Source organism: Ambystoma mexicanum, chromosome 9 (assembly GCF_040938575.1).
Source record: "Ambystoma mexicanum isolate Mex_15411 chromosome 9, UKY_AmexF1_1, whole genome shotgun sequence".
Lineage (NCBI taxonomy): Eukaryota > Metazoa > Chordata > Amphibia > Caudata > Ambystomatidae > Ambystoma > Ambystoma mexicanum.
This window is the reverse complement of record NC_090931.1, coordinates 733,555,612-733,568,828: the sequence shown is the minus strand read 5'-3', so window position 1 is coordinate 733,568,828 and position 13,217 is coordinate 733,555,612. Positions and strand designations below refer to the sequence as shown.

The following is a 13,217-nucleotide window of genomic DNA, read 5'->3' as shown; positions in this document are numbered from 1 at the left end:
TTACTAAAAGAAGCAAAAAATGACTGGTCAAACCAGTATATTAGGAAATGGAATTAGTTTGTTAATTATCTTATTATTAATGCCGTAGAGATGCATACTCATGGAATTGCGCGCAAATCTGTTTAGAGCACATACATTGCCAACATGCCACGTCCACCCAAAGCAGAGCTCGTTGAACAGTTCAAGCCCCGGTACAAATGATTACCTTCTGTTTTTATTTTTGTCAAAAATGTAGTGTCCAAATAAAGTATGCAATTTTTCTTTTGAAATCTATCCTCTTTTAAAATAGTACAATTATTACTATTGACATACAATGTAACACTGCTTTCAGATTTCAGTTTAGTCGAGCTACTGTGGGACCTTCATTTATCGTGTTAGTGCCCGGTGGATAACAGTGTGTAAGAATCTTTGGGTTTTGGCAGTTGCCTTGCCATACAGTTCCCAAAACAGCTGAATATCTGCTCATCACACAAAAAGCATGAGACCTAGGCTACATACGATACTAGGCACTCAAGAAGTACCGACTGTGGAAACATGCCATGGGGTAGGAGGCCGTGAGATAAGCAGAGGTGGGCCTATTACTAGACACACTTTGACTCCGTTTTTTGTGTTTCATCGACTACAATTTTGGAGTAGGGCGCATTCTGTCATTGCCAAGTTTCCCCTACCCCTCAGCAGCACCACGAACAGCGAGCAGCGACAGCACCCAATTTTTTCCTCCAGGGCCCGTGCTTCAAAATTGAAGTTCTCATGGATGCGTTGACACGGGATGTTGCAAACTAAGAATGTATGTTCATTGTGAGTGAAGGTCACCAGCTTTGAATTTTTGCTTGGGAGCTGGGGAGGTCCATGTGTCGCACACACAGTATAAGGTTCTATTGTTTTTTTAACTGGAAAGACAGGGACCATTCCGAAAGGGATTGAATTGAAGGAGGGGTGTAATAACGTAAGATATGATAAGGATGTCCATTCCAAAACTGGACCTAGTTACATGCAAGTTCAGTTTATGAAAAATCGTTGACACGAACGGAGACTGCATTAGGCCAAGAGAATGGAAATGGTGGATATAATGTAAGTTTCTCTTTCGACAATTTTATACCAGAACTAGTCCAAATACGAATAGCTGACCGTTATTGCTGGGTTACATTGTACTCGCTCGTTCTGTGTGGCATATTGCAATGAAGTGCAAGTACAACCTTTGTGTGCTGGTCTTTCTACCGGGCACATGGGCAGTCCAGCATCGACACGCATGTAGACCACCACTCGTTTCCCCATGGTTCAACGCTAATAAATCATTACATTGTGTGTGCACTGAGACACATTTCTATTTGTATGTTCTGCAAACAGGTACATCCTGCCATTCTGCGATTGTCATCTATTCCAGACCCCAACTGACGGTTTCTTTAACCGCCAGCTGCAGCTACATGTCACTGGATTTATTTGACTCTTTTTTTGGGGGAGGATCAACAAGGGCCAATATGCCTTACGCTGTACCAGCAATTAGGAGCAACATAACCTTTACGGTGCTCTAGTGCCAAGTTGATGCACCAGTCTTGCAATTCACTGTGTGACCAAAGTGCTTCATTTACCCAAATCGAACACCCTGTGTACCAATATGGAACAGCGGGTCACTCACGATAAACATTTGCAGATCGAGACCAAAGAAAAAAAGTTCCATTTTGAATATGTCAAACGCTGAATGTTCGAAACATTTAATGTGAAATAAACTTTACCAATTGTACAGTCTTGCTGTTTCCTTTTAAAGTACAGTTTCATATTCCGAATTGTGACGCGCTGTGTTGCGAGACGATGTGTGTTTTCTGGGTTCTGCGTCAAGTCACATAGGTGACGACTGGGTGCGTTTGGCTACGCTGCCCAGTAACGTCACGGAGAGAGGCAGAGAATATCAATGATTTGGTGATGTCAGGGGCGGGGGGGGGGGGGGGGATATGATTTAGTGCCGCAAAGGCAGTTCACCCAGGGCGATGCGGCAAGTGATAAGATTATCACAAAATGGCCGCACCCTGCTGCCTGATTTCGCTTGTGTTCAAGAGACGAAAACTCCGATAAGGTGCATAGGAAATGTTTGTACGATCGATCGACTTATGGTTAAAAACACATGGCCGAACCATAGGGACAATAATATTTCTGATCGCACCATTCCTTTAAACTTTTTGGCAATTGGTCAAAACTAACATCCAACCTGAGCAGGAGCCAAAAATAATAACATCGAACCAAGCAAATGTTTCAGCCACTTTGCTTCAATGTACTCGCCTGGACTTATGTCATTAAGGGGCAGTGGAAGCACAGGTGTTGGGAAGCAATGTCTGGATCTTAAAGATGTGTCATCTATGTCAGATGCTTTCACACTTCAGCAGAGGAAAGAAGTGCTGGAGCAGAAAAGTGACAGAGCTGTGGGCCCAGACTGCCTTCAAGCAAATTTGTTTAAGGGTGAATCTGGCATCTGGGTGCCTATTTTTTACCAGTGTTCTTCGCACAAATATCTTCCCCTGGACCCCCACTACCCCCCCCCGCAAACCCCCCCCGCCCCGATAGCTAGAGAGAAGCTGTTTTTCTATTTTTTAAGGAGGGTCACCCAAAGTTGCCATCAAAATTCAGGCCCATTTCTCTGATCGATACCCTAGCAAAAATGTATTAAAAAGTCATCCTGCATCGACTAGAGGACTGGGCGGGTGTTCTTTCACATGTATAGGCGGGTTTTCGCCCTGGGGTATCTACACTTGATCAAGCCGTGAGGTTGTGTGCTGGCTCCTCATTTCGATTTATTAATGGCATTGCTACAGATCTGTACAAAGTGGCCAAGGATGTGCCAGCTCTGGGTTCACACAGATGGAGCCTACTTCCTTTTGCAGACAATGCTGTTCTTTTGGCTAAAACACTGGTGGATTTACAACATCAGCTCGATTCCATGTGCCATCAAAGAACTTCATATCAATAAGTCAAACTAAGACAATGGTATGTGCCCATAGTGGGCATCAAGCTACTCTCGTTCACAAAATCTGAATTACTGGAGATGGCCGATTCTTACAATTATTTGGAGAGGTTTTCTCCATGAAATTAAATTTGGTGCCCAGTCGGCAAGGAGCGTTTTGACAGGTGCACACCAGTGTGGGCTTAGGAGTATGGTTTCGCGATTGAGGGGGAGGCAATCTTGCTACCCCTAAAACTATACTCTATTGAAGTGGTGTCTGCAATTACCTAGAGACCAAAGGGGCTGGGCTGATTCCACACCTATCCAAGTGGTGGAGAATAAATTTAAAAGATTACTTGGTTTACCTAGAAATGCTCCCTTTGACAAAGTAGTATGTGAAGTAGGGGGGAGTCCAGATCAAATACTTAAGAACGATGTTGCCCGTGTTATACTGGATGAGGATCTGGAACGCCAAGGCACTTGTACCATATAGGGAAGGACTGACGGAATTGCTTTCCACAGCTGGAGGTCGAGCGCTCCCTTGTTTTCACAATACTGCTTAATGCTGCAGATGGGGAGCAGGTGCAAGTGGATCTAGGTCTCCTTTCCTAAGCCCATGTTAGGGAGAATGCTCATACCTTCTCTGGGATCATCTACTGTTTCCCAGAGCAGTGGAGTGAAATTAACTTCACTCAATGCTATAAAATTCTAGACCAGCACACCCTATCTTACAAGTGAGTGCTGGAGGGGTTACTTAGTATCCCCTATGTCTAATTCCTCATGTAGCATTCATATGTTAGCATTTCCTCTCAGAATGGCTGGTGGCAGTGGTTTTGCAATGAACTACCATGATTTACCCAGACCGTGAACTGTTCGCAGCTCTGGTAAAGTTAAATCGCGGGAGCCATGTTTTTCAAAATGGCGCCGAGCCTCCTTTGTTAAAATGGACCCCGGTCTTTATTTGCCATTTCTTTGACGAAAGGTCCTTTGAGTTTTTCTCTGCGCACCAAACCAGGTTCGGTCTCTTTGTTCATTTCGCCTTTGTCGGGTTTCAGGAGTGAAACCCGCCTCTGGCTCTAGAGTGTCTGGGGTAGGCAGGAAGTGAGGGAGGTGCCAGAAACTCCCTGCGATTAGTCTCCTGGGAGACCCAAATGACTGTCCGGCAAGGACAGCCACCCTGCTGGGTGAGTGGCAGCGAGGCTGGAATGAAGGGAGAGAACTGAATAAAAGGCGGGCCTTTTGGTTTGGAAGGCAAAGTTGACCACTGGACGAAGGAACTGAAAAAGAGCTTGAAGAGGACGGCTACTGCAACTCCTGGACCGTTGGTTTGCCCGGTGAGGTTCTGCTGCAGGTTCGAATCGCCAAGTTCGCATCGACAGAGAAGTCCTGCAACGACAACTTCTCCCTTTGAGTTGGTGGGACCAATCAACTCCCAAGTAAGCTACCTGGACACCCATCTCGGAACTGGTTGCATTTCCTCAAGAGTGCTGCAGGAAACCGTAGAGCCTGGGAGAGGGACACCACATTGTGTGTGTGTTGCTTGTAAACTGGCCGAAAAGCTTTTGGAAAATTCTCCGGACTCCCATGAAGGACTGACCAAGCCTGACTTCCCCTCCACCCCTCCACCCCCCTCAGTTGAGTGCGGGGCCTCAGATGTGAGGAAAGTCCACCTTGACGGCCAGGAACCGTGCTTATTGCCATTTTCTGTACCGCAAGGAGCAGAAAGGCGAAACAGCCACTGAAAGTAAATTTTGCCGGTTGCCAGCTTTGACAGTGCAGGTTGTGTCTGTGGGCCATCCCAAAAGGGCCTTGTCTGATCCAGAAACTCAGAGTATACAGTATTGAAGTATATTTGTGCGTTACTACTCTATTGCTCCCTTCTGAAGAAGGCTTTATAACCGACTGATAAGGTTTCTTGCATAAACAATTACATTTTATTTGAATACCTGTAAATGTAAATTGAATCTTTTTGTAACTCCACTACAGCTCACATTTCCCCTCTTGAGAAGCCTGGCTGCTCAACACGCTACCAAAACTGTAGTACAAGCCTATACCAAAGGTTGGGGTGCCTATACCTACAGTCATAGTGGTTTGTAGTGTTCCCAGAAGGTATCGCATGCAAACTTTACCCAACATCCCCGCCCACCTGCTGCCTTCCAGGTTGCTGCTCTTTTCCCCATTTAAGGTGCCCTGCAGCCTCTTTTCCTTTGCAGATGGGGAGCAGGTGCAAGTGGATCTAGGTCACCTGGCCCAATTCCCGCCCACCTTCTTAGCCCTGCCTCTTCCTTCCTGCTATTAACACTTACATCAAGGGTGTGTCTCGCACGGGCAGGTGCAGCAAAGGGCAGGCGCAGCTTCCTGTTTGAACCTGTCGGACCAGGAGGACCCATGGTCCGACCCCCCCTGCTCAGACAGCAGGTAAGCATGCACCAACACGCGTTTACTCCCTCTGTCCCCACAGGCGATCACCAAACCCTCGCTTGTCCCCCCACACCCCCATGATGTTCCCTTGTGCCACCCAACCATCTCACACACAGGTGTTGCCGGTTTTGCTCGATTCTTCTACCCTGCTCTCCCTGCCCCCTCCAGCCTACTTCTGCAGGAGTCGGTCCTGATACATTCTGGTTCCACCATCACCGTCTTGTGGCTAATGCTGGATTTGACTTCAGTGCGCAACCCTTTCTCAACTTTCATGCTGGACTTCCTTTGTATCTTGTACTCCTGGTGGCCCTGAATCATGCTTTTCCCATCTTCATCTTATATCCTGGCTTGCAATTGCTGTCTCTCGCAACATTGTGTTACTGACTTTTGCAATTGTATTTGTTCTTCCCTCTTGCTTCTCCACTCTTTGACTGCTTACTCTCCTCTCCATTTCTCCCTTTTCCTAACTCGTCCCCTTACTTTCTTCTATGCACTTACTGTATCATAATTGTCCCTGGACCTAGTAGGATAGCAACCTTGTCTGTCTCCTCTGCCATTTGATCTCTCCTGTATGTATTTAAAAGTTGAAATCTCAAGAAGCTAGCCAATTACATACTAAAGCAAACAGGAATTATATCGTGTGTTTTGAGGTTTGATGAATGGTCTTTTGATGTTTAATGAAAGCCCTCATTTCCTGGAGCTATTACTACCTAATGGTATGCCAATGTTAGGGTACACCAGTGCTGAGGCAAGGACTCCATGCTAAATTCTATATCTAATCTAATCTAATAGTCAAATGGTTATTTATATAGCGCTTTTGGCAAAGCGCTGTAATCACAATTATCACCAAAGCCGGTATTCCTTTAACGACCACAAAAGGCTGAGTTGGCCTTGCTGCGATTCGAACCTGCAACCTATAAATCACACAGATGCAGCGAGTGCTCACCCGGCAGAGCTATCTTAGTGGTTAACATTCTTCAGAGGTCGGTTAACAGAGTATTGACTGAGGTATAATAATCGCAGTGCCTAGATGTTGGACGAACCATTCATGAAGCTCTACATAAAGTTAAATACCTATCTGGGTTATCATAGGGAAAGGTTTATCACAGGGAAAGGTTTTGCTGAGTTTCTATTTCAAATTACCAATGTAACTCATTTGTTTGTTTTTGAACAGTGCTTGCACTCACTGGAGAGTCAGGTTTTGGATGTGTTAAATGTAGTCTTGAAAATTTGAGATGTTAGAACACCTGTGATTGGTGTAATGACAATACCTTACTCTTGAGCAAGGACTATGCTGCCACTGACCATTTATAGTAATGTACCCAATTGACTATAAGGTTGAAGATGTAATCTATACTGTGCATTGTCATTATTTTACACACTTTAATTAAAGTGTAAATTGGAGTGTATAAATGAAGTGCCTGCGCATGATTATGCACATAGCATGTGAACTACAATTGTGCAATACTGGTTTGCTTCCACTGGGAAAAAAAGCACAATTTGTTACAAACTATGAATTCTAAATTGCAACTTCGTTTTCCATCTTATTATTTATACAATCCTAAAGTTCTAGGATAATAAATATGCACAGTGCTTCTGTCTGCTCCACAAGCATCAACACAACAGAAGCTGAATGGAAAGAACCCATTTCTTTTATCATAGTGCGCAGTTTCTTTTTTTGAAAGGCTTCAGAGAAATACATTGTTTCAGAGTTGGCATGCAATTACATCCATGTAGATGAAAATCAAAAAGAAGCCTTCTGGTTTCCGTCAAGTAACCAGACCTTTGCACTGCCCTCTGCTCTAAACCTGTGTGTAAATGTACACAGGAAAATAAAAGCTGTCGTATTTACATGATTCTCATGAGCAAAAAGGCCTTGTACGCACCGCACCTTATCTGGAGGCCCGATAGGCGCTATATAAAAACTAATACTATCATATCAATATTGGCCTTGCAGCCATATGGTTAAATCCTACTAAAATGGGTTCAGGTTATGTTAGGGCGAATCCTCGGAAACATGATAATCGCTAATCCCTCTCTACCTTAGAGACCCTCTCCCCCCGCCCCCCCCCCCCAACCCCCCAGTGCTGGACTCTAGGACTTTTACCTGAATAGATAACCCCCTTTTTTCCCCCACTCGTTCATGTATTTTTCTGTGATTTGAACTCTTTCTTTTGGATGTTTGAATCGGACAAACTCCATAGGCATCTTTTTACATAGTGACATACAGCACCTTCAGTGCAGTGGCACAGGGAAGTCTTTCAGATTTCCCAAAGGTTTAAATACCTTCTCTTGGATAACTACTGTTTCCAAGAGCAGTAAAGTGAAATTGACCTTCCTTACATTTGTAACTTTCTAGACCCAGCACACACTATCTTACAATAGGGTGCTGGAGGGGGTACTTAGTATCCCCTTTGTCTAGCTCCTCATGTAACATTTTTACGTTACCCTTTCTACGATTAATGGCTGGTGGCAGTGGTTTACTTTTTACTACTATGGTGTGTCTTTACCGCGGGCTGTGTTCACAGCTGCAGTAAAGCACCTTTGGGGGCCCTTTTTGTCAAAATGGCCCAGTTATCTTTTTACCATTTCTCTGTGGAAAAGTCCTTCTTGAGATTTACTCTGTGCGCCAAGCCAGGTTTGGTCTCTTCATTTTGTCTGTGGCGGTATTCACGAGTGAACCCTGCCTCTGGCTCCCATGTGTCTGCGGGGGGGGGGAGGAAGTGAGGGAAGTGCCGAAACGCCTAGGAGACAGGAATGCACTCTTAATTGATTGGCCGACTGGCTGTCCGGCAAAGACAGCCACCCTGCTGTTTGAATGGCAGCTAGGCTGGAATGAATGGGAGAAACCTACATAAAAAAAAAGGCAAGGCTTTTTGGCTAGGAAGGCAGAGTCGACCACTGGATGAAGAAATGTGAAGAAGAACTTGAAGACGCCTGCTGCAACTCCTGGAACGTTTGTTTGCCCGGTGAAGCCCTGCTGCTGTGCTGAAACTCCATGTTCGTTTCAACTAGAGAAGCCCTGCAAGGACGACTTCTCCCCTTGAGTTGGTGGGACCATTCAACTCCAAAGTACGCCACCTGGATATCCTCTCAAAGCTGGCTGCACTTCCACTGCAGTTGCTGCTGGAACCGAAGAGCCAGGGAGAGGAACACCAGTTTGTGTGCGTTGCTTTTAAGTTGGCCAAGAGCTCCAGGAAGATCCTCCGGACTCCCAGGAAGCTGGACTGACCGAGCCTGAGCCACCTCAGAGTGCTGGACCCCAGATGCAAGAAAGCCTATCTCGACAGCCACGAACCGCGGTGGTGCTGTTTGCAGTAGACACAAGGGTCTGAAACACCAAAGTGCCACTTATTTGAAGATTGCCGGTTGCCATCGGTGACCGTCCGTTAGGGAGAATTCTCAAAAATGTGCCAATTCCCTCTACCGTAGATACTCCAAGCAACTTTGCTGGATTTTGAGGACTATTTTTTTAACCTGGAGAGAGTGAGACTCTTTACCCCGACTCCCTCATGTATTTTATGTGATGTTATACACGGTTTCCTTTTGTTTATGGAGTCTAAAACACCATAGGCATCATTTTATACAATTGTGTCACAAAGCACCTTCAGTGCAGTGCCACAGGGAAGTCTTTCAGATTTCCCAAGGTTTAAATACCTTCTCTGGGATCAACTACTGTTTCCCAGAACAGTAGTGAAATTGACTTCACTTAGCCCTGTATGTTTCTAGACCCAGCACACCCTATTTTACAATAGAGTGCTGGAGGGATTACTTAGTATCACAACCCCCCCCCCAATCCCTCCCCCTCCATGTCCAGTCACTCATGTAACAGTCAAATGTTACCCTTTCCTCTCAGTATGGCTGGTGGCAGTGGTTTTACAATGAACTAACATGATTTACCCCAACCGTGAACTGTTCGCAGCTCCGGTAACGTATGTTTTTCAAGATGGCGTCTGAGCCTCCTTTGTTAAAACGGGTCCCGGTCTTTTTTTGCCATTTCTATGTGGAAAGTTCCGCCTCGAGTTTTTCTCTGAGCGCCAATCCAGATTTGTTCCCTTTGTTCATTCGCCTTTGGTGGGCCTCGGGAGTGAAACCTGCCTCTGGCTCCAGAGTGTCTGGGGTAGGCACGAAGTGAGGGAGGTGTCCGAAACTCCGTGCTTACTCTTCTAGAAGACCCAAACGTACTCTGACGATTGGCTGGCTGACTGTCCGGCAAGGACAGCAACCCTGCTGGGTGAGTGGCAGCTAGGCTGGAATGAATGGGAGATAACTGAATAAAAAGAATGTCTCTTGGCTTGGAAGGCAGAGTCGACCAAGCTCTTCTTCTTCGGTTCCTTCGACCAGTGAAGAGGACAGCTGCTTCAACTCTAGGACCGTTGGTTTGTCCGGTGATGCCCTGCTGCAGGTCCGAATCGTCAAGTTCGCATCGACAGAGAAGCCCTGCAAAGGACAACTTCTCCCTTTGAGTTGGTAGGCCCAATCAACTCCCAAGTAAGCCACCTAGACAACCATCTCGGAGCTGGTTGCATTTCCTCAGAGTGCTACAGGAAACCGTAGAGCCAGGGAGAGGGACACCAGATTGTGTGCGTTGCCACTGAAAGTAAAGTTTGCTGGTTGCAAGATTTGACGGTGCCAGTACAGTACAGGAGCAACCCGACGTCCTCCCTCTTGTCCCCACGACTGAGGCCCAGGAACAGTGAGATCTGCAGAGCTGTACAGGAACAGAAGTCTTCAGCTGCATCTTTTTCTTCTTTACTTGTCTAATCAGCTTGTGGCCCTACATTTGATTCTTTTTTACCAAAGACTCCCAAGAACTTGTGCAAAGACTTTTCCATTTACTTATCTGAAGTGCTGCATCCTATACAAAGACTTGCCCGTTGACTTTGGCTTAGCCTATTGAATTGACTGACTTCTCGGAGCCATCTGAAAGTATTTGCCCTGCTTATGACTATTTGTATTTCTTTGCCTTTTACTTACTTTTTAAAGAGTATTCTGTATGCCAACAGTAAGGTATTAATGTCCCCAGCACCATTGTTACTGAAGTCACCTGTTGGTGTAGGTTGAGTCTGTGGGCCATCCCAAAAGGGCCTGATCTGAACCAGAACCTCAGTGTACAGTACTTTTGTTACTATTTTATTGCTCCCTTCTGAAGGCTTTATAACTGATAGTTTATTAATGGTTTATGCAAGAAACCTTGAGTGTAAGTTTATTTGAATACCTGTAACTGAATCTTTGTTTAACTCCACTACAGCTCACATTTCCCCTCTTGAGAGAAGTCTGGCTACACAAAACTGTATACAAGCTTATACCAAATGTTGGGTTGCTTATACCTGTAGTCATAGTGGTTTGTAGTGTTCCCCGAGGGTACTGCATACAAACTTTGCCTAACACCGTCCCATTGCAGTAGAGGAGTCCCCAGAAGTCCTCGCTCTTGTCACCACGACCGAGTTGCACACAAACAGAAGTCATCTGCTGCATTTCTTCTAACCTAAGGTACTGTACAGTCTAAGAGAACGTACATCTTGTTGTAGAATCTTCTACAACGCACAAGTCCAACAGCTTGTGGCCCTACATCGATTCTTCCTTTTCTTCGAAGACTTGGAAAACATTGTGCAAAGACTTTTCTTCCTTACCTACAAGAAGTGCTTCAGTAACAGACTTTTGCTCATTCACTTTGGCTCAGCATGTTCACTGACTGACTCCTCTTCTGTGACATTGTGTTGCACCTATCCTTCCAGGAAGGTCTTAACGTACTCTGCATTGGGGGTCCGAAAATATTTGCTTGCTTCCGATTATTTGTGATCTCTGGCTTGTTCTAATAACCTTTTCTTTGACACTCATCTCAGTACTATTCATGTCCAGTGTCCTAGCTACTGAAGTCATCTGAGGGTGTAGGAAGTGTGTCATCCCAATGGGTGCTTGCGGATTTAGAAAGTGTGTATTTTGAAGGTATTTCTGTGTTGCGCTTATATTGCTCCCTTCTAAAGAAGGCTTATTCAAATGACCGGTAAATAATTGTTTTATCACAAAACCTTGAGTGCAAGTGTTTATTTGGATACTTGTCACTGAATCTTTGTGAAACCACTCTACAGCTCACATTGATCCCGCTTGAGATAAGTCTGGCTGCTCAGCCACACTACCAACCTGTGTAGTTCAGACTTATACCAAAGGTTGGGTCCTAGTGCCACGTTGTTGCAGTGCACCCAATGGGTACTACCCCAAATCTTTACCGAACAGGATATATAAAGGCCCCGTTAGGACTGCGTTTAATCGCTGGGCCTGGGGAGAATCGCCTCCTGCCTTTGGAGTAACTGGGCAGTTACCTACCATTCTAAAGAGTCCTGGGGATTTGAACAGTATTTGGATGTTCACTTGAACCTGAAAATGAAAACGATTTGTAAAACTCAGGCTGGGTATCTTGCCACTTGCATGACAACCGCAAATGGGGAAACTGTGCTCACCAGGAGCCCTTGCTGTTTGGACCCAGTTGAGGATGAAAAGCACGTTTTGTTTTTGTTTGTGCCCTGCCTACGCTAGGGAGCGATCCTGCTGGCTGAAGCCCATTTGGTCCCATCTTGGAGGACTTTTATTGCATTGGAAACATTGACAAGTTGCACTCTTATAGTAGAATTGAAGGCGATTGAACCTTTAAGCATACTTTTAGGAAACATGTTTTAATTGTTTTAATGTAGCTATGCTGTTTAGGATTGGTTTTAATATACTGAAAGACTGATTTTTATATGGTCTGGTGTTCTTTTATGCTGCGTAATCACCGAAATAAAGATTGTTGCTGCATTTTAGATTTTCTTGTGTGCCTGGTGTATACATGAATACATATATTTTAATATAACTAAGTAAGCATTTCCTTGGGTATGTGTAGGTTTATTTCATTGTACGGCTCTACAGCCCACATTTCCTCCCTCCCAAGATAAGCCTGGCTGCTCTGCCACTCTACCGACTTGTGTAGAACAGGGGCCCTAATACCAAGAGAAGTCTTGTGAAGGCTAACCCCCAGTAGGACTTTTCTAATGTACCCAACAAGCATAAAACTGACTAGTGGTCTGCACAAACTGAAGAACCGAGGCACTTTGCCTAACAAATAAAAAAAATACTCTTTCCCCTTCAGTTGTTGCAAGAGGCAAAGATCCAGTGACCACTGGAAAAATCATAACAGGAAATATTAAAACCTTATCCGAGCAACAATAACATTCTCAGAACAGAGGGTTCTGCTAGTAGTTCTTGCACAGCGTGGAAGGTTTTTCAGCCCACAAAAAGGTAATTAAAAGCCAAAGTCATTACTAAAGAAGAGTACGTACAAAATCTAAAATACCACCCAAATAGATTCATTCTTTGCACAACTAGAATAAATGTCAAATTTTGCATTCAACAGCTAATCAGCCATCCGTATTAATTCAAACAAACATCACATACCTTTATTAAAATGCCATCCATAAAATCCCAGAGTTTAATAGTGCCATCCAATGAGCAGGAATACAGCTGTAAAGAAATGTAAAAATGTTAACAGACATTGTTTTTTGGAAGTTAGACTTCTGAGTTTGCTACTAATTCCCCCAAGGGAACCAAAAAGAAAATCCTACAGGGCACTGTAAACTTGAACTATACTTTCAATCATGGTGCACTGAACTTTGCATTCAAAGGAAACATTTTAGATTATGTAAGTGGCATTCTTCGTAAACCATCAGAGCCTTACTAAAAAATTGGCTTCCCTACAATCTATAAGGAATCCAACAGATATTTCTGGCCCCCCTTTGAGCCATTGACAAACAAAATGGACAACTATTTATGCAAACTTTAAAAGAAAGCAGCCATCTCAGTAATCATGCCCGTTGGGTAAGCTTTTCAT

At 44.6% G+C, this 13,217-nt stretch overlaps 1 protein-coding gene across 1 annotated transcript in view; it reads right to left on the bottom strand.

The window, feature by feature from the left end:
* Window positions 1–13,217, bottom strand: part of WDR75 (WD repeat domain 75) — a 552,173-nt gene that overhangs the window by 482,405 nt on the left and 56,551 nt on the right. The window contains exon 3 of the mRNA XM_069615630.1: window positions 12,785–12,850. Coding sequence (XP_069471731.1) covers window positions 12,785–12,850 — 66 coding nt within the window. The remainder of the gene's footprint in view (window positions 1–12,784; window positions 12,851–13,217) is intronic.